At 38.7% G+C, this 22,666-nt stretch overlaps 2 protein-coding genes and 1 pseudogene across 3 annotated transcripts in view; 1 reads left to right on the top strand and 2 right to left on the bottom strand.

Moving 5' to 3' along the window:
- The window catches only part of SSH2 (slingshot protein phosphatase 2), a 252,619-nt gene extending 243,990 nt beyond the window's left edge, over nt 1–8,629 (bottom strand). Inside the window, exon 1 of the mRNA XM_082708526.1 lies at nt 8,327–8,629. Coding sequence (XP_082564652.1) covers nt 8,327–8,389 — 63 coding nt within the window. The 5' untranslated portion in view covers nt 8,390–8,629. The remainder of the gene's footprint in view (nt 1–8,326) is intronic.
- Nucleotides 7,923–22,666, top strand: part of EFCAB5 (EF-hand calcium binding domain 5) — a 162,276-nt gene continuing 147,532 nt past the window's right edge. The window contains exon 1 of the mRNA XM_082707006.1: nt 7,923–8,357. The gene's annotated coding sequence lies outside the window, so the exon portion shown is untranslated. The remainder of the gene's footprint in view (nt 8,358–22,666) is intronic.
- On the bottom strand, nt 11,856–12,329 carry LOC309852229 (peptidyl-prolyl cis-trans isomerase A pseudogene; annotated as a pseudogene). Its single transcript has one exon. The product of its transcript is annotated as a peptidyl-prolyl cis-trans isomerase A pseudogene (transcript).

The following is a 22,666-nucleotide window of genomic DNA, read 5'->3' as shown; positions in this document are numbered from 1 at the left end:
TATAGTTATAGTTGAACTATATTTGAATGAATATAGTGAATGAATGAATGAATACTATAGTTATAGTTGAACTATAGTTGAATGAATGAACAAATTAGTGAAAACCATGGACATGTGAATGCCTACAATGGGCCTCGCAATTGTGTAGCCAGCAAAACAGCAAACATTTAATGGAAAACAGTAAAGCCTCAAGTTGCTGATATCAGCAATAGTATTTAATGGTACTATATAGGAAGGCAGCATGGACCCTGCATATTGCCTTTTTCATGGCATAATCTAGAATCTGCTCCTTTTCCTTTTTTCTTAAGATTTATTTATTTATTTGACGGGGGTAGGGGCAGAGAGAGAAGGAGAGAGAGAATCTCAGACTCCCAGCTGAGCCGGATTTGGGGGAGAGGGGTTCTTCTCAGGATCCTGAGATCATGACCTGAGCCGAAATCAAGAGTCTATAGCTTAACCCACTGAGCCATGCAGGCACCCCTGCTCCCTTTCACTTAAAGTCAGATAGAAATGACAAGAGACCTGAAGATAACTTTTGATTACCAAAGGACTGCTCTTACTCTGGACTTCCAGGGGCTCTTGAGTCAAATTTTAAAATCTAAGTTAGTTGAAGTTTATTGTCTGTCTGTGCAATTAAATAAATACTAAGTAATAAAGTGTTAAACTAACTAAACTCCTGTGGGACTAGCAATGGATCTTGAGTGGAACACATTTTAGCTTATGACTCCAATTTAGTATGTCCCACAGGTAGAATCACACACCATTAGAAAAAGAAGCGATTGTTTCATAAAATAAACTGAGAAAAGTTTTTAACTCTTTGGAACAAAGTAAGTTTAATATTTACCTCATACTGTGTAGTAAAATCAATTTCAGATGATTGAAGTTAAATATAAAAATAAACTATTAAAAAACTTAAGAAAATATAGGTGAATATATCTCTGTTGATAGAAAACTGAACTAAGTAGAAAAACAATGGAAAACATACACACACAGCTTTGGATTGATGGTATTAAATTTTTTTATGGCATTAAAATCTTTTAAATGTTTATATATCCATGAATAAAACAAACCAAATAAAACAAGATGGCAACTGAAAAACCAAGGCAAATGTCCAACATAACAGAAAAAGGTTAATATTCTTAGTGTGTATAAAAAATATTTACAAGGGGAACCTGGGTGGCTCAATCAGTTGAGCGTCAGACTCTTCGTTCTGGCTCAGGTCATGATAAATCAGGTCATGATAAATCTCTGGCTCAGTCAGTAAAGCATGTAACTCTTGATCTTGGGAGCATGAGTTTGAGCACCACATGGGGTGTACAGATTATTTTAAAAAGTATTTACAAATCAATACAGCAAAAATAGCTATCAATGGAGAAAGTTGAGTTAATCACATGAATTATTTACAAAACAGGGAATATAAAACATATAGCAGCAAATATTTGAGAAAAATGTTAAAACCTCTGGAAAAAAATGTAAATTAAAATGATAAAGTGCTAGTGGTTAAGAGAAAGGATTCTGGGGTTAGACACCAGGCCTATAATCTTGGGTAGCTCATTTTACTTCTCTGAGCCTCAATTTTCTTTTCTTTTCTTTTTGAAGATTTTATTTATTTATTTATTTATTTATTTATTTATTTATTTGTAAGAGAGAGAGACTGAGCAAGGAGGGGTAATGCTTAACTGACAGCCATCCAGGCATCCCTGGGTCTCAATTTTTTTTGTAGAACAGAGAAAATAATAATACCTAAACCAAAGGAGTGATGTAAAAATTAAATAACATAATGCATGTAAAGTACTCAGCATAGTGCCTGGTACATAGTAAGTGTTCAATAAACAATAGCTCTTACTATAATAAAGAAAATAGATGATGATGATGATACTCAGGGCTGATGAGGGTGCAGTGGAACCGATATTTTTATCCACCTGACCTCTGGTATATTGCACAGTTTGTCAACGAAGTTTGAGTCAATCTTTCTAGAGGACAATTTAGCAGTATGTACTACAAAATACTCATAATCTTCAGGCTTCTGGAAACAAAAATGTTTAAAAACAATGGAAGAACTCAAAAGGGAAAGGTCTGCTAAATAATACTATATTCATCGATTCATCATCCATTGATCCATATGTCCAATATTATTGACCTTGGTGATACAAAATTATGAAAACAAACCTAGTCCTTGTTTAAGGATTAGCTTGGGAGATAAGCAATCAAATAATCAAGGGCACTAAGGAGATAAGAGCCACAACGGATAAGTACAGGGATCTATGGTGCGCATAGAAAGAGCACCTACCATAGTCTGAGAGTAGAGTCAGGGAAGCTTCCCAGAAGAAGAGCTGGGACCTGAAGGATGAGCAGGAATTAGTCAGGTAAAGAGATGAAGAAAAAGTGTTCCAGGTAAAGGGAACAGCATGTGCAAAAGCCTAGAGATCAAAGAAAGCATGGCATGTCAGCTTGACTGAGCAGTGTGCAAGGCAGGAACTTGGGAAAAGACGAGGATGAAGAGGTAAAGCAAGGTTTGCTCACTAAAAGTCTTGTTAGCAAAACTCTGGAGTGTAAACTTTATTCTAAGGGCAATAAAAAAATTAAAAAGCAATTAGTTCTAATAAATAAGTCAATAATCATAATATATCAAGAGGATACACAAGTTGAAAAGAATGAACAAATACCTAAAACGGAAATACAAAACTATAGTGAAGGGTGCACAACTTTGTGAGTTTTACTAAAAATCACTAAATTATAAAATTATGAAAATGGGTTTATTTTAGGTTTTGTAGACTATACCTCAATAAAGCTATCTTTTAAAAAGTTAACAGAAATATCTAACCATCTAAAAAATGTTCAACTTATCTAGTAATAAAGTTTATATAAGACCAATGAGGTACTATTCTTTATCCTTGAAAGTTACTAATGATTAAATATGAAATGAAGATATCCAGTGTTAATAAGGCCAAGAGAATAGTATTTTTACCCTATGCTGGTTAAAATAAATGTTAACTGGAACAACCTTTCTAGAAAATATAAATATGCAAGAGGAGTTTTAAAATTGTTTATACTCTGTGATCCAGTAATTATATTTCTTGAAATCTTAATAAATATTCCAAAATATAGTCAAATATTTATGCCCAATGATGTTCACAGCAATGTGATTTATAACAGCAAAAAAAAAAAAAAAAAAAAAAAAAGTTGGAAAAAAAACAGATGTTCAACCATAATGGGATGGTTGGGATGAGTTATAAGTGCTCTATGCAGCCATTTAAGTGCTATGGCACATAGATATATATTTATGATATGTAGTAAACTTTAAAAGAACCAAATATACAAAATTATATAGACAGCAGCATTTCAGCTATGTAAAATATATATGCAATTGTAGAGCATATATCTTTCATTCTCTTTCTGTGCTTTTCCGTATTTTCCAAAATTTCCTACAATGACCATGTATTATTTCTGTAGTGTAAGAAAGTTCTAAAGCTGTCTTCAAAAAATTAAAAAGCATCACTTTTAAGTATTTATACTTCGGACAAATCAACTGCATATTTGCTATGGCTTTATTTTCTCTGAGAGAAAGGTGTGGTCATCTTTGAATATATATAAAATATACATATAATTCAATAGTATCTTATTTATCCAGCATCATATATGGAAATGACTTTCCCCAGTTAATTAAAATGTGCACCATAAACCTCAAAACTTCCATGAAACTTGGATGGATTTCTATCTTAAAATACAATTCACTCAATCCTGACTGCTTAAAAAGAAGACAAAACAAGATGAAGCCATATTATGATTATTCAGGGTGATCATTATGACCACATAATAGTAGCTCTGAGGGACCACCGGGTTTTAGAGATTGATCCTCACATTAAGTAGTATGTTACCATAACTGCTAAATTTTTCTTATGCCAGCTATTTATAAATCTTCTTCTTCCTCCCTTGCTATAAAACCATCAGCTATCATTTCCCAGAATTGAAAGCAGCCTGTCTTTAGTAGCACCTGCCACACTTCCCATTCCTATTTTGCTGTTGATTATCTTCCTAGAGTAAGAAAAATTAAATATCCAAGTTTTAAGAATTATGTATAAACTGAGAGATAACAGGCTTCAAATAAGGGTATCACCTAAAAACGATCTGCACAGATCTAGATGATTCTGTTCTAGTTCAGGTTACAATATACATTAACTTCAAAGAGTATGAGTTCTTGATTATATCTCATGTCTTGGTTCCTTTACTATATGGGCAATCAAGTTCTCAGGATCAGAAACTCATATGCTGTTTCACATTATGGAAAGAGATATGGACCAGGAGCCAAGGAACTTAGTTCTAGGGTATGTTCTTACACTAACCAGTTTTGTGACCTTCAGCAAGTCTTTTAACCTTGGTACCTGTCCTGTATAACTCATGAGGCTGCCCTAGAGTTAAATTAGAACACAAACACAATGGGGCGCCTGGGTGGCTCAGTGGGTTAAGCCGCTGCCTTCGGCTCAGGTCATGATCTCAGAGTCCTGGGATCGAGTCCCGCATCGGGCTCTCTGGTCAGCAGGAAGCCTGCTTCCCTTCCTCTCTCTCTGCCTGCCTCTCTGTCTACTTGTGATTTCTGTCTGTCAAATAAATAAATAAAATCTTTAAAAAAAAAAAAAAAGAACACAAACACAAAAAAAACACTCTGAAAAGTACAAAACATTACAGAAAAGTAAAATATTTCCTTGTTATTTCAGTATGTTTATATGACCATGGATCAACACAGGTATCCATTCAGAAAATTCATAAAGAAGGAAAAAGATAATTCTTAAATTGCCTATTAACTAAGAAACCTCTATTATCTTAGAAGAACAATACTTTCCAAAGTTGGCATCTCTGATTTCTCTTCCCCTATATCCAATCAGTTCTCAGGTCCTTTGTTTCTTCTCCATAATCCCTCACATCTTTCCCTCTTTCCATTACCACTTCATACCCCCAGTTTAGGCCTTTATTATCTCACACCTGGGCTTCCATAATGGCCTCTAACTGGCTCTACTCATGGCCTCCCTCCACCTCTCTCAAATCCCTATGGCCAATAGCTCCCAGATCAATTTTCTTAAAACACCACTGTGATAATATCTGCTCAAAAACCTCTTGAGACTCTCCATTACCTTCCCTATCAAGTTCGAACTCCTAAACTCAGCAGTCCCTGTGCAGTCCCAGCTTCCTCTTCACCTTTATCTCTTACTACTCTTCCAAAGAGATCCTTCCTCAAACTGGATTAGTTAAGTCCTTCAGATATGCTTTGTGCTTTCTGGCCTGTAAGTTTTGGTAATACAACTTCTCTCCACCTGAAATACTCTTAATTTCTCAGGCCCTACTCCAGTCTATAAATATTGTACCCATACTTCAAAGCTGAGTTTGAATCTTGTCCACCTACTATATGTACTTCTCTTTGATTACCACAATGGAAAAGATGGAAAATCCTAAAGTTAAACACATTTTCAACAGCTGACACTGGGCACATTCCTTAATAGCTCTTTGCCTCAGTTTCTTCATCTGTAAGGCAGGGATAATAGCAATTTCCTTTGGACATAATGTGAGGAGTAAATGTCATGTAAAGCATTTGGCATGACACCTAGCACAGACGAAAACCCAAGAAATAAATGTTAGATATTGTTATTATTACTCTTGCCATTAGTGAATTTATCTTAATTTGAATTCAGCAATATTTATGGCCATTACAAATAAACTAAGTTTTCATGTACATACAGTATCATTTCCCTCAGTCTCTTTTTCTACGCTCTCATCTCACATTTGTTCTTCTTCCCATCCCTTCCCAAGATTACATGATATCGATACATGGGATTGATGTCTGATACATCTTACTATCTGTAATAATCACTCATACCAGTAGATGATCAATAGATTTGTTTAATCCCCAGTGAATGAATATTGAAGAGCTGACAGTATTAAAATGCCCTATACACCTATAGTGAAAAAGTAAAATGCTTAAAGTTATTAATTTAAAAAATCTAAATTTCCAGTCTCACAAAATTAAATCTCTCCTTTCATGATCCTCTAGACTTTTTTTTTGTTTGTTTTCTCTCTTTTACCTTTAAAACAAACGACTCAACCTATTCATGCAACAAGAGATACAATAGCAAATATATGCAGGTCAGACAGCATACAAATATTGGAACACAAGAACCACAAGACAACTCAGTTGAACATAGCTCTGGATGAAGTGAAATAGGAAGACAACTTAAGGGGAAAGGTAACTGGCTCATCAGTCATACAAACACACACACCCACACCCATACACACACCAGTTCCAGGATTCCTTTATACCCAGGGCCACATATAAACAACTGAAATAACCGGGCTACTACAGCAAGTAGCTGTAGAAATATCAGTCAGTTAGCTCAACAACTGAGCTTACCACATGATCAATTTAATTACCTATCTCAAAAGTGGCTATTAACATACCTCAATATTCTAATAACTAAGGTCTGGCTAAGTAAGTCATATCAAGTAGATACAGTCTTACTGTATACTAATCATTCAACTCAAGAAACTTAGTATAGTTGCATTCTCAGCCAAAATCAGGTCTGGTGACAACTATCCTCAAATGGTTTATCAGTAGAGAGAAGTAAGGTGGTTTGAAGGAATGTTAACTTTCCAAGAACTAGCATAAAATACAACGTAAAAATTAGTTTATTAAGTTTCTATCCATATCACACTTGTCTTCAGAAGACCCTAAAACATTTTACCAGCTTTGAAGGGCAACTATTCTCAAATCTCAAAATCTCAAGAGTTGGAAAAAGCCTTAGAAGTCCCCCACTGAAGGAATTTCTTATACTAAATTCCAGGCAAAAAGCTCTTCTTTGAATACTTTAAGCAATGGACACTCACTATTTTTTGCAAGGCAGTCCACTTCACTGTTACAAAATTCTTCTTTACAATCATTGGAAATCTGCCTCCCTGAACTTTTACCCAAAGATCATAGTTCTGCTCTCTGGAACAATACAAGTTAATTTCTGAAATATAATCAGGATATAATTGTCAATTTGGTCACACAAAATGCAGAAGAAAGCTCAGGACACGACAACATTTTGAAATTCATCAAACTATGTTGAAATCACAAGCCACCATATTTTCGAGATAGCAAACCCCATGCCTCAGTGGACATACAAATACTAAGAATAACCTGATGTTTTACAGCGGAACCTGATGTTTACAGTGTTTACCGAATACCTTTTGGCAACTGAAACTACTAAATCCACCAACACAGTTTTAAAAATTATAATTCTGTAGGAAGTTCAAGACGGTTTTTCCAATTGTTCATATTTTCATTCTATTTCCTTCTAAAACATCTGCATGTTTTTAAAAGATCCCACCTCGCCCCACGGGTGCAATGTTTTACGTATTTATTTTTAATATTTTTTAAAAATAAATATATTCAAGAATAAAGCCTAAAAGAATGGGGTGTAAAGGAGTGGGGGTGGGGCTAGCAGGGAAGTCAAAGAAGGGGCCAGCAGGAAAGCGCTGGTTACTGGGTATTTTCCTTCTGGAAGCATGCTTCACCGTTATAGGTGTCTGAAGTAAGGAACCATACAAACACGATTCAAGAACAAGAACGATCATGAGCAACGAGCGTAAAGCATTAATGTCTGTAAGATGTAAATGAATTGGTACTGGTCATCAAGCAGCGTCAGATGCTTCAGAACCTCTTAGAGAAAAGGTAAGAGCTCCAAGAAGCAGAGACCAAGGCCACCCTCTGCGGGAGGGAAAGAGGGAAGAAACCAAGGAGTAACTACCAGCTCAGCAGTCCACTGAAGCCCGAACAGTACCAGAGCACAAGAACGACGGCAAGTGACTAGAGGGAAGGCACACACCGCGGAGAGCCTGAAGAAGGGGCTGCAGTGTGCGAATACCGAACGGGTCCAAGAGATGGATGTGGGAAAACGGCTGTGGTGTGTGTAAGGGGCAACGCAGGAGTCCCATGGTCCTCTCCCTGCAGCAGAGCAACAGAGGGTACAAGGAAGGGGGAGGGTGAAAAGCAAGAATGACTCATTCCCGAAAGGAAGTGTTCAAGCCATAGGAAAGCATGCCGCGGGGGGGGGGGGGGGGGTTCAAGGCGAGGCCTGGGAGAGCCAGGTGCCCCCAGTGATGGAGGCAAACCCCAACGTCCCGTAGTTCCCGTAGCTCGTCTTTAAGATGGGGTGTGTGGGGGTTTCGCGGCAGCCGAGTGCCAAGGCCTGGGAAGCGGCGCGGCGCGTGCGCAGTGGCGCTCGGCGGGACCCGCTGAGGCAAAGCGGAGCCGCAGTGACAGAAGCGAGCGGAGCGGCCGCCGGGTGGGACTCACCGAGGCGCAGGGGCTGGAGGTGGTGCTGGGGGTAGGCGACCGCTGGACCGTGACCAAAGCCATCTAGGCGCTGCTAGGTTGTTCCGGGCAGGGCATTCTTGTCCTGAGTGTGGGGGGCGGGAGGGTGACGGAGCCGGGATGGGGAATAGGGTATGGGATGGGGGTGAGGGGAACGGGGAGGAGGAGGAGGCCGCAGGAACGGCCGCAGGCTCCGCACCCAACACCGGACTCTCGCCTACTGACGCGCGGAACGGGCGGCGGGCGGGCGGGCGGGCGGTTCGGCAGCAGCGGGGCACAATGAGCGCTCCCAGTGCGCAGGCGCCACCTGTCAGCAACCGCCTCTCCCCTCGGCGCGCGCCGCCGCCTCGCCGTAACCCTTGAGTTGCCGGAAGCCGGCTGAGTGTTTGCGTCTCCGGCCGCCGCCCCTTCCCGGGTTTCCTTCTTTGCCCTGGATTCACGCGGTTTGCCCGCGTCAAGAAGCAGGGTGGTAGGCTGGGGGGAGGGGCCCCGGGCCGGGGAGAGGGGAGAGCTCTGGAATCCCTAATACTGAGAGACGACCATTTTATGAGGTGGGGGCGCACAGCTTAACCGATTTTAGTGAAAGGAAACTGAGGTGAAAATCCTGAGGCAAACATATTGTCTGGTGGAACAGGGCTCCGACGGGTTTCAAAGGCTTTCTCTGGGCCGGAGTGAGACGTACTGGACTGGAGACCCTCCTGGTGCGACCAGAGACGAGTTTATCCTCTTTTGACCCGGTTCTCGGGGTTTTTTTTCTGAGCTTTACCACCCAATGTCTCAGAGCCCATGTTTTATGATGAGACTTTATGAAAGAAAGAAAGAAAGAAAGGTTTTTAATTTTATACCCTGGCAAGCTTCAGGGTACCCCTCACGCTTCCTCTATTACCCGGGCCTCTAAGGACTCATTCATTATTCCTAAGGTGGAGAGAGGCTGCATCAGCCCCGGAGGCGGAGAAAGCTGGGCTCACGGAGTTAAAAGGGTCAAACCTGCTGTTTACCTCCCACTTGCTTCCCGCTGGGAAGAAATTCTCTTGAATTGGTTTTGCTCCTTGAGATTTTTCTTCTCCTTCGGCTCTAGATTTCATGATTGCATAGACACATGTGAAATGTAGATTATTAAATATTTTAAAGGAATACTTTTCTGAAAGATAAACCGTCAGTAGACTATAAACCAAGAAAGTAATGGAAAATCAAGATTAAGGATGGGGGGGGGTATCTCACTATGCAAATACCACTGATTATTTACACAGAGAAAGAGTTGACAAAGCTATTTCTCAATTGGAGTGGATGTTCTGGAAGATACCACCGTGCATCTCAAAGCTGTAGAAAACACATTAAGGAGTTTGCAGTTATTAAAGCCTCCTCCTCCTGTTGTTACTCAAACTCCCTTGGATCTCATTGCTTTCTTTCAACTGACAGGGCTGTCATGAGCTCTTTCTGGCTGCTGTATGGTTAAATGCCACTAGAGCCCTCTGTGCTGAGCCTTTGTTCTCTCCCTGGGGCCCTGCGGTTGAAATAATTAGCAGGGAGGTTCCATCAAGAATCAGACACTGAGGGTCCCTGTACTGTACAGCCCTGTGTAGAATGAATCGCAGAGAAGCCGGCTGGTAGGCTTTTGCCCCCTGGTGGTGGTCAAGAGTACCTGCGAGACAAAATTAAACAAAGATTTATGGTTCACCGATTAAACGATCTGTGTTTTTTCTTTCTTTTCCGGAGCTGCGTAGTAAACAGGAAAAGAAAAGACAAAGTTCAGAAATAAGAACTTTGAGCCAATGCTTAGAAGACCAAACAGGAAGTTATATGCATAGCTAAGAAATATACATGGCTGAAAGCTGAATGAAAGATAAATGAAACAAACGTGGTTAAGAAATCAAAGTATTCTAGAAAAAGTATTATTCAAATCAACAGGTCTTACTAATGTACTAGTATGTTACTTTTCTTAGTGCATCAGGGATAGCTACACTGATTATCTAGTTTTGTGTACCAACAGAATATTAAGAAATTCTTTTAACAGATGACTTAATTCCATTAATCTTACAATGGAAAAGATCACTGCTATAGGACTCTGAAGACCTGGCTTCTAACTCCAGTTCTGTGAAGCTTTAGGCAAATGGGTTAAACTTTTTGAGCATTGGTTTCTACAATGGATCCCTAACTCACAGGATTCCTGTGATCAAATGAGATAATGCATGGTAAAGTACAAGATAAACTATAAAGCCCTGTATGTAGTTAAGATAACTTTATTATTCTCTAGTTTGTTTCAAGTTTGGTCATCTTTCTTTGAGTGTACTCTATGTGTAGAAAATAGCATCAAGCAAAAAGGGAATAAAAATGACTTAAAAGGACATGACACATGCTTCTCTTAATAGTAAGAGAAGTAGATGCGTGATGAAGATAAGTCTCATTAGGCAGATATAATAGATCTTTGTTGGACATATCTGAGGTGATAAAATCCTGGTCAAAATTAGGATTATGAAAGAACTTGGAATTAGGGGCACCTGGGTGGCTCAGTGGGTTAAGCGATTTGCCTTGGGCTCTGGTCATACATGATCAGGGTCCAAGGCTTTGGTATCAGAGTAATTCTGGCCTCATAGAATGAATTTGGAAGTTTTCCTTCCTCTTCTATTTTTGGAATAGTTTGAGTGGAATAGGTATTAACTCTTCTTTAAATGTTTGGTAGAATTTATCAGTGAAGCCATCCAGTCCTGCTCTTGTTTGTTGGGAGTTTTTTGAGGACCTATTCAATTTCGTTACTAGTAATCAGTCTGTTCAAATTTTCTATTTCTTGCTGATTCCACTTGGAAGACTGTATGTTTTGAGAATTTATCTATTTCTTCTAGGTTGTCTAATTTGTTGGCATATAATTTTTCATAGTTTTCTTTTATAATTCTTTGTATTTCTGTCATGTTGGTTATTTCTCCTCTTTCATTTATGATCTTATTTATTTGAGTCCTCCCTTTTTTTCTTGATGAATCTGGATAAGTTTATCAATTCTGTTTATCTCTTCAAAGAACCAGCCATTGGTTTCATTGATCTTTTGATTGATTTTTTTTAGTTTTTATTTCATTTATTTCCACTCTGGTCTTTATAATTTCCTTTCTTCTACTAACTTAGGGGTTGCTTTGTCATTTTTTTCCTAGTTCTGGTAGGTGTAAGTTTACATCATTGTTTTGAGATTTTTCTTGTGTCTTGAGGTGGACCAGTATCACTAATAACTTCCTTCTTAGGACTGCTTCTGCTGTGTCCCAAAGATTTTGGACCATTTTGCTTCCATTTTCATTTGTCTACATGTTTTTGTTGTTGTTCAGTTTTTATTTCATAATCATAAACTTAACTCTGCAAACCAGCTAGACTTTGAGGGGAGTAAGAAAAATATCAAACTCATAGAACTACAGTGAGAGCACAAAGAGTATAGGATATTTCAAGCAGATGGGGGTGAAGGGATGCTTTTCTGATCAACAGAAGGAATAGTCTGGTAGTTAAGATAAAACACAAGTCAAATTGATTAGATTTATCTATAGTCAGCAATGATTATCTTTTTGCTGGTTTTGCCATTCCTGGACCCAAAGTGCTCCATGGCTTCCAAGATATTTATGCCCTCTTTCACCTTGCCAAAGACCACATGCTTGTCATCCAGTCTCTCAGTCTTAGCAGTGCAGATGAAAAACTAGGCACCATTTGTACTGGGGCCAGTATTTGCCACGGACAAGATGCCAGGACCTGTGTGCTTCAGGATGAAATTCTCATGATCAAATTTCTCCACATAGATGGACTTGCCACCAGTGCCATGATGGCCTGTGAAGTCATCACCCTGGCACATAAATCCCAGAATAATCCTGTGAAAACTGGAAACTTTGTTACCAAATCCTTTCTCCCCAGTGCTCAGAGCATGAAAGTTCTCTATTATCTTTGAAAGTTTGACTGCAAACAACTCAAAAGAGGTGTGGCCTAAGGGCTTGGAATTCATGGCAATGTTAAAGAACATGGTGGGGCTGATGACTGGCGGCATGGGCAGCTCCAGGGTGGGGGCATATGCAAGGCTGTCTTCATGTTCTTTTTGATTTCTTTGTTGACCATTGGTTGTTTAGTAGTGTGTTGTTTAGCTTCAGTATTTTTGTGTTTTTTCCATTTTTTTCTTATAATTTATTTCTAGTTTCATACTTTCATGGTCAGAAAAGATGTTTGATATGATTTCAGTCTTAAATTTATTGAGACTTGATTTGTGGACTAACATGTGCTCTATCCTGGAGAATATTCCATGTGCACTTGAAAAAAAATGTCTCTTCTGCTATTATGGGATGGAATGTTCTATATTTACTCTGTTAATCCATCTGGTCTAATGGGTTATTCAAAGCCACTCCTTCCTTATTGATTTTTTGGATCTGGATGATATATTTGTTGATGTAGGTGGCATATTTAAATCCCTTACGGTTATTGTACTACTGTCAATTTCTCCCTTCATATCTATTAATATTTGCTTTTTTTATGGGTGCATAGATATTTACAATGTTAAACTTGTTAAACTTGTTGTTGCGATCCCCTTATCATTATGTAATGCCCTTTTTCTCTTGTTACAGTCCTTGTTTTTTTTGTTTTTTTAAAAGATTTTATTTACTTTATTTGACAGACAGAGATTACAAGTAGGCAGAGAGGCAGGCAGAGAGACAGAGAGAGAGGAGGAAGCAGGCTCCCTGCTGAGCAGAGAGCCCGATGCGGGACTCGATCCCAGGACCCTGAGATCATGACCTGAGCCAAAGGCAGCGGCTTAACCCACTGAGCCACCCAGGCGCCCCTACAGTCCTTGTTTTAAAGTCTATTTTGTCTTATACAAGTATTGCTTCCTTGGCTTTTTTTTCCACTTCCATTTACATGGAATATCATTTTTTTTTTTTAAGATTTTTTATTTATTTATTTGAGAGAGAGACAGTGACAGAGATCATGAGCGAGGAGAAGGTCAGAAAGAGAAGCAGTCTCCCGGTGGAGCTGGGAGCCCGATGTGGGACTCGATCCCGGGACTCCAGGATCATGACCTGAGCCGAAGGCAGTCGTCCAACCAACTGAGCCACCCAGGCGTCCCTGGAATATCATTTTTTATCCCTTGACTTTCAGTCTGTATATGTCTTTAAGTCTGAATTGAGTCTCATAAACAGCATATAGATGCATTTTGTTTTTTTATCCATTAAGTCCCCTGATGTCTTTTGACTGGAGCATTAACATTTAAAGTGATTATTGATAGGTATGTGCTTATTGCAATTTGTTGTTTTGTGGTTGTTTTTGTAGTTCTTTGTTCCTTTCTTTTTGTCTTGTTCTCTTCTCTTCTGGCTTGATGGCCTTCTTGGATTTATTTATTTATTTTTGTGTGTATCTATTTCAAGTTTTTTATTTGTGGCTACTGTGAGGTTCATATATGAGGTATATATATATATACAGGCAGTCTATATTAAGTTGATGGTCACTTAAGTTCACATGTGTGCTGAAGAACACATTCTAAAGGCACTAAATTTTTACTCCATCTCTGTTTTATATATGAGATATTATAGTTTACATTTTAATTGTGTATCCCTTGACTAATTTTTATAGATATAATTGATTTTTACTATTTTTGTGTTATAACCTCCTTACTGGCTTTATAAGTGATTAATCTACTTTAACTATATATTTGGTTTTACCAGTGACATTTTTTCATAGTTTTCTTCTAGTTATGTTCTTTTCTTTCCATTTAAAGAATTCCCTTGAGGGGCTCCTGGGTGGCTCAATTGGTTAAGTGTCCGACTCATGTTCTTGGCTCAGGTCTTGGTCTCCAGGTTATAGGACCAAATCCCACAATGGGCTGCTAGCTAGGTATGGAGCCTGGGTTGGGATTCTCTCTCTCCCTCTGCCCTTCCCAACTCTCTTGTTCTCTATAAAAAATAATATGGCCCTCGCCCCGCAAGGACGACAAGAACCCTGGTTCGATGCATCTTTTCCCTCTTCTCTCTCTTTATTTCCACAAGTCTACACACTTATATACACTTACATGACCAATCAATGAGCAGGGTACAGGAGGGAGCGAATCAGGCTGTGCACCTAAATGAACAACTTCGCTAGCAACCAATGCTGTTTACTTCCTCTTTGGGCGTTCCTCTTAGTCTCACGAGGCAATCCTAACCTGGCAACTAGCCAGGCGCCATCTTTTAATGGCGGAGGCCGCCCTGGCAAGGGGCCTGCCTCCGACAAATAAGAATTCATTTTAAACACAAAACAAACAAACAAAAGGAATTCCCTTTAACATATCAAGTCATCATTCAAAATTTAAGATGTCAAGAGCTTCCCCAAAAAACAAAATTAAAGGAGTTCATCACCACTAAATCAGTCTTCTATGAAATGTAGAGTTTTATGATTGAAATGACTGCATGAAATTCCTGAACAAGACAATTTAACAGTGATCATTATTGATGAGAATATAATTATTGATGAGACTATAATTCAAGCAACTAGGTGATAAATTTAAAACAATTTTCACAATTAAGAACTTACAAGTATAAATTATATTTGACTGTAATAGCTCTTACTTTTTCTCACTGGCAAATGTAATATGGCAATATCTTATTACATGACTAGATTTAGAATATCCAAGTATATTTTCATATCAAGTATATATTACAGAATAATAATGAAGCTCTAATTTGCAGAGTATGACTATGTTATTACGAAGAAAATTCTGCAGCCAACTTGGATGTAACTAAAAGGACACATCAGCCATAAACAGAGGGGAGAATTCAATATATGTGAAAAGAGAGATTGGGAGCTGAGTCCATAAGAAGTATCCAGCAGGTCTCCCTGCCGTTCCTGGCCATATCTTGGGTTGTGAGTCCTGCCCCTTGAGTACCTAGAACATGCAGACTGCTCCAAGGCTCAATGTTTATGACAAGCAGCAATTCTCACTGCAACTGGCTTTGGAAAGTGATGTGCTGGTAATAGAATACTCCTTGGCTTTGCTTCTTTATTAAAGAATTCTTGCTTTAATAAAGCGCTTGCCTCCTTAGGGGCCTTGGGAGATACTAGGGTGGATCATCAGGCTCTGACTACTTTGGGCTACTCTCTGAGAATCCTTAGAACAAATTGCTTCTGGCAAGGGGTGAATTACATAGAGGCACCAACCACCCAGTCATTTCAGGCTACTTAGGGCTGAATAGATAACTATCTTGCAGCACATTTGTAACTCATTTACATTTATTACACACGAAATGAAGTGTGTCACTTGAAACTATGGTTTATATAGCTAAAATATAAAAATATATTTTCCCCCTATAAAAAATGGGGGGGGGAGAAATCATAGTTTCTGTTTTTAATAATCCAATTCCTTACATTTGAAATGACTAATTACAAAGTGATTTGGATATATTAATTAGTACAGATAGCATATATAATAGCTGGAGTATGGTTGAGTCATATAGTACCTTCACTTGGTTGTAATTTTTAATAAAATTTAACAATCTTTTATTAACTTGAATAGTCAGTGTCCAGATAGGAAATAGAAATCACACCAGTTATTTGAATACATACTCTAACAAGAACTGTTAATTAGATATAAAGTTAAGTAGATGACTGCAAAGCTAAAAAGAGACATCTGAGGTATGAGAGCGGGAGCAACTGTTACTGCACCTAGAGCTGGGAAAGAAAAAAAGAAGAAAAGGAAAAAATTTACAAACTTAACAGAGTAACCCCCACAGAGCTGAAACTCAGATCACCGAGAAGATGCTGCTCAGCTGGTATTGGTGTCTTTGAGTTTAGAGGAGGGATTGCATAGGACCCAGACTGGAAGGAACACTGGCTGGTGTTGGTGTCTTTGAGTCCATGAAATGTGCAGAACTGTAGAAAGACTACAAACTGGATTCAGTTGTTGCTATAGAAAGGACATGCTGCTACCAGGATAAAGAAGCATTGCAGAGGTAAAGCATACAGGAACCAAAAGTTCACAGGGAGCAGTCTTTTTTTTTTTTTTTTTTTTAAGATTTTATGTATTTATTTGACAGAGAGAGACAGCGAGAGAGGGAACACAAACACGGGAAGTGGGAGAAGTAGAAATAGGCTTCCCACCTAGCAGGGATTCTGATGCGAGGCTCTATCCTAGGACCCTGAGATCATGATCTGAGCCTAAGGCAGATATTTAACGACTGAGCCACGCAGGTGCCCCAGGAAACAGTCTTGAGTTGGACAAGAAGAAGCAATTCTCTCATCCTTCTTCAGTCTTGGGGTCTCCCTCTAGTGCCACCAATTAGCAGAGCCTAACAGAACTAGCTGGCAAGGCAAAGAAATGTGGTTTTCAGAGTCCCAGCTCCAGCATCAAAGAAGGATACAAAAAGGGTGAGTTTAGAGCTGAGATAATAATGTAGTAACTTGCACTTGACTGATATGGAAATTGATACCAGAAATGGAGGTTATCTTTTATCACCTAGTTTGGTGTATTTTATGTTTCATATATTTTATATTAGTTTCATATACTTTATGAAGACAGTTAAAGACCTTGCTACTTCCTATCCTCCAGATCCAATGACTGTAATGTCATCAATGTGCTGGACCAACTCAGTGCTGATTGGAAGGTCATGATGCTTAATATCTCTGTGGACTACATTATGGTAGAGAGCAGGAGAACTGATGTAGCACTGAGGCAAGAGAATGCAGTTATATTTTTGGCCTGCCAAGTAAATTCAAATAGCTGCTGGTGTTCTCTCCCAGCTTGTATGGAGAAATAAGCATTTGTTAGGGCAATACTGCATACCAGGTGGCAGGGATTGTTGATTTGCTCCAATAAAGAAATCACCTATGGAAGGCAGCTGGAGACATCCCTGATTAAATTTATAATACTCTACAGTCATTCTCCAAAATCCATCGAAACAGGCAAATTAAACTGGCATGAGATAGGTTTCATCACTCCCTGCTTCTTTCAAATCTTTATTGGTGTTACTAATCTCTGTAATTGCCCATTCTGCCACCCCAGGAAAACAATAATTTTTGTTTACTCCTGATATATGTGTATGTGGGAGAGGGGAGTTCCCAAGGGCTACAACTTGGCCTGTTATACTCTAAGGCTCCTTATTTCAGGATCAGAAAGCCAATGTGGAAATTCTGCCAGTTACCATGTATCTATTTTAATTATACATCCTGGAACTGATGAAATCACTGTAGGGTGGTTCTATGGATTTACTTTATCTACTGTGACTCAAATTTAAATTAAGACTCAATTTCTCAGGGGGTGGGACAGTGGGGAATGAGTTAAATATGTGGTGGGGATTAAGAGGGCACTTGTGATGAGTGCGGGGTGATGTATGGAATTATATTGAATTACTATATTGTACACTGGAAATTCATATCACACTGAATGCTAACTAACTGGAATTAAAATAAGAACTTCAAAAAAAATAAAGGAAAGGTGCAAGGACTAAGCTCTGGGAGCACTCCAGTATTACAAACAATGAGAAAAGAAGAGTAACCAACAAGAGAAACAAAAAACTAGGGAGGTGGGAGAAAAACTCAGATATTGTTATCCTGGAAGGCAAGTGAAGAAAGTACAGGTTTCCCCCACTATCTAAAGTACGACATTCCTGTGAGACTGTCTGTAAGCCAGAATGATGTAAAGCAAAGATGCTATTACCATTTATTTATATGGAAAATTTTTCTGAGCATTCCTGGATGCAAAAAATCAAATCTCTTAGGCTTTTCTGATTTCTTAGGACACATCTTGCTAACGGATGCACAAAATACATCGAGATGAAGCACAAATGCTCAGACACAATTCAAAGCTATAGTTGCTGAAGGCTGAGCTAGTGAATATGGTTCCTGGGGAAGGAGCTTAGGGTATATGCTGCCTCTATAACAGCTTGCTGTGAAACAAATGCTGAATGCTATTTTTACTTTTTGCCTTTTTTTTGTAAAAGCAAAAACCTCTTCAGATTTCTTTCCCCAAGGGAAACCAGATGGTCAGTGCATCATCAAGATTAACACTCAGTTATGACCTGAAGACCTACCTCATCAGTATACCAATTCAACTGTGTTCTGGCTTTTTATTGCCACTGGAAGAAATAGTGCTAATCTTACGGGATCCTGCACCCCAAGTCAGGCCTTGGCCATTACAGCAATACTTCTTAATGAGACCCTCATACTGTACCATACTTTGCTAGACATCCCAGCAAGTAAAGTCTTCCATGTCCATGCAGGTTTCAGCACGGAACAAAATCAGTGCGAAGATTCAGTTGTCCTCCAGAAATTCCTGGGCTCTGGCTAGGCCATCCTCCTTATCCTCTTTGTGGTGCTGTTGTCAACAGCTTTGTCCTTCTAGCATACAATGCCTTCATAAACAAGACACAGACAATTCCAGTTGTTTATGGGCCAACTCTAGGGACACCACAGCCAGGCTCTTATACCTCCCCACCCATTCATGACTCCACAGCCCCTGCCAGACTAAAGTCAGCTACAACACTGGCTATGGAGTATAAGGCTCTAACCTCCACTTCAACAGGTCCCCTTAACTGTGGAAGACTGGAAATTTCTGTCCCTAGACCTGGAGCTAGTAGCAACCTCTACATTCTACACTCATAAGCCTCTAAACTGAGAACTGTAAATAAAGGATCCTAAGCTGTTACATTTAAAAAAAAAAAAAAAGACTAAATTTCTCACCTTCTACCACAAGCCCGTACTTAAACTGGTGGACTGTGGTGGCACTTAGAGTTCCCAGGAATTAACATCCGTGTAATACCAGGGTATTTTTCCCCCTGGCATATGTCATTTTAGGAGCTGGCCACAGGTTGTATGGGGAGGATTTTCAGTATATACTGATGACAGTGCTGCAAAATCCTCCTTCAAGGAGATCCAGCTTTGCCTTCATTATGGGGCTTATGGGGCTTAGGCCTAGAAACTGGTGAGAGGTCAAAACTCTCCATGATGGTGACTAGAGCCATATCTTTAGTCACCATATATGGATTTTTTTGTCATATATATATATATATATATATATATATATATAACCATTTCAGTAGACTGACCATCTATTTTATTCCTAGGCCCACCATAATCATTTAGCCACAAAGATTGCTGAGAGTTAAAAAAAAAAAAAAAAAATCTGAGTACCACTCTATTTCTACTTCTTTTTATGGTAAATGTGTCTACTTTGTCTTTGGTGGTTGAATACCAATATTTGGCCTCTACTACTCTGAAACCCACCTGCCTAACCTATAGAAGAATAGAACTTTTTCTATAGAACCATAGAACTTTTCAAGGATGCAGGTATTCCTATTGTTAATATACTTTTCAATGCTCTAGTAAAGGGATCTCCCCAGGATCCTCTCAGAGGATGTACTGGGAAGGGGAGTGGATGTGCAGGTCAATACATAATAAATCTGCTCCAACATTCCTATATCCCTAAGCCTTTAGATTTTTTTCTTACATCACTTCCAGCTATAGAAGCTATGACCTGAAGTCCTTAATTTCTGACAAGTGTATCCATATTAACAAATTCTAACAACTCAGCACCATATTCTGTGCTCCTTTCTTTAACTCCCTTATGATATACTCTAACACATATTCGTTGGGTTTATCCCTCTATATATGCAGATTGTGAAAATCTTTTGCTATAAAAACTATTTTTCCTGGTCATTCTTTGTAATCACCCTGCTGGAGCATTTTGACTCTGATTTTAGTTATGAGTCTCCTAGAAGTAAGAGGTGGTTGCAAGGAGTCTTGAGGAAAATGGGCAACTCCTAGTAAGGCAATTGCCCCAGAAATTACTGCAAGGTTTTCAAATTAGTGAAGGCTAGTCTCCAAAATACAGGAGGACAAACTGCCTCCATTGGCAAGAGAGACCCAGAGTGACTCAGAAGTTTGAGATTATTAGTCTCCTAGTCCCACTGAATGCTGGAAGTTTGGAATGAGGTCCTTCTTCCTAATCAGTGCCCCAATTTTAACATGAGTAACTTGGCTGGGATGTGAATTCAGTTAATACTATAATTCTGCAACCCATAATTCTTGATGAGTTAACTCCTTTATCATTGTACAATGACTTTCTTTGTCTCTTATTGCAGCTTTTGGCATAAAGTCTATTTCAAAGTCTGATTTAAGTATAGCTACCTCTGCTCTATTTTTTGTTTCACTTGCATGTACTCTCTTTTTCTATCCCTTCACTTTGAGCCTATCTGCATCCTTAAAGCTGATATGAGTCTCTTGTTTAGGCAGCATATAGTTGGGTCTTGTTTTTCATCCATTCATCCATCGACTCTATGCATTTTTTTAAAGATTTTATTTACTTATTTGACAGACAGAGATCACAAGTAGGCAGAGAGGCAGGCAGAGAGAGAGGAAGGGAAGCAGGCTCCCTGCAGAGCAGAGAGCCCAATGCAGGGCTTAATCCCAGGAACCTGGGATCATGACCTGAGCTGAAGGCAGAGGCTTTAACCCACTGAGCCTCCCAGGTGCCCCCACTCTATGCATTTTGGTGGAGAATTTAATCCATATACATTTGGAGTGATTATCAATAGGGAAAAATTTAATAATATCATCTTAATGATTTTCTGACTGTTCCATAGTTCCTTTTTTCTTTCTTCCTCTTTTACTGACTTCCCTTGTGAATTGATGATTTTACATAGTGGTATGCTTTTGTGCATCTTTTGTGCATCTATTGTAGGTTTTTACTTTGTGGTTACCATGAAATATCAATTATAATAATTTTAAGTGGATTTCAATTTAATTTCAACTACATACAAAAGCTCTATCTTTTTACCCTCCCATTTTGTTTTTGATACCAAAATTTCCATCTTTTTATACTGTATATCCATTAGCAAATATTGTAGCTATAGTTATTTTTAATACTTCTGTCCTTTAATCTTAATACTAGAATTAACTGATTAATACACTACCATATTACAGTATTGAAGTATTCTGAATTTGACATTATAGTTATATTTATCAGTATGTTTTATATTTTAATGTTAGAAATTGGTGTCCCTTTGTGCCAACTTGAAGAATTTCATATTTCTTGTAAGGCAGCTTTTATTTGTCTGGGAAAGACTTTGTCTCTCCTTCATTTCTGAGGAGAATTTTGCCAGATAAGATTACTTTAAATATATCACCCTTACTTTCTCCTGGCCTGTGAGGTTTCTGGTAAGAAATACATTGATAGTCTTATAGGATTCCCTTGTAAGTGACATACTTCTTTTCCATTGCCGCTTTCAAGATTTATCATTATTTTTGGCTTTTTTTTTAAAAATAAGATTTCATTTATTTATTTGACAAACAGAGGGAGATCACAAGTAGGCAGAGAAGCAGGCAGAGAGAGAGGGGGAAGCAGACTCCTCACCGAGCAGAGAACCTGATGTGGTACTCGATCCCAGGACCCTGAGATCATCACCTGAGCTGAAGGCAGAGGCCTAACTCACTGAGCCACCCAGGTGCCCTTGTCTTTGGTTTTTGACAGTTTTATTACAATGTGTCCTGGGGAAGATGTCTTTGAGTTGAATTTGTTTGCAGACCTATGAACTTCATGAACTTGGATGTGCAAATACCTCCACAGATTTGGGAAGTTCTCAGACATAAACTTTTTAAAACAAGCTTTCTGTTCCTCTCTCCCTCTCCTTAGACTCTCATAATACATAGTTTATCTTAATGGTGTCCCATCAATCCCATAGGCTTTCTTCATTCTCCTTCATTTTTTCCCTTTCCTTTTCTCTGATTGGATCATTTCAAATGATCTGTGTTCCCACTGAGTATTTACCCCCCAAAATGAAAATGCTGATTGGAAAAGATATATACACCCGTGTGTTTATTGCAGCATTATTTACAATAACAAGGATGTGAAAGTAACCCAAGTGTCAATCAGTAGATGAATGGGTAAAGAAGATGTCACACACACACACACACACACACACACACACACTGAAATATTACTCAGCCATAAAAAAACAATGAGATCTTGCCATTTGTGACAAGATAGATGGACCCAGAGAGCATGCTAAATGTGATAAGTCAGAGAAAGACAGATACCATATGATTTTACTTATATATAGAAACTAAAAACAAAACAAAACAAATAAACAAAAAGCAAAAACAAACTCATAAATATAGAGAACAAAAATTCTCTCTCACAGGAGAGAGAATTAAGGGATGGGCAAAATGGGTGAAGGGAGATGGAGACACAGGCTTCCAGCTATGGAATGAATAAGTCACAGGGATAAAAGTACAGCATAAGGAGTATAATCAATGGTATTATAATAGCATTGTATGGTGACAGATGATAGCTACACCTGTGGTGAGCACAGCATAGTGTATAGACTTGTCAAATCACTACATTGTATA

The sequence above is a fragment of the Mustela nivalis genome (genome assembly GCF_964662115.1).
Source record: "Mustela nivalis genome assembly, chromosome: 17".
Lineage (NCBI taxonomy): Eukaryota > Metazoa > Chordata > Mammalia > Carnivora > Mustelidae > Mustela > Mustela nivalis.
The sequence above is the reverse complement of the archived record's forward strand: the minus strand, read 5'-3'. Positions and strand labels throughout refer to the sequence as shown.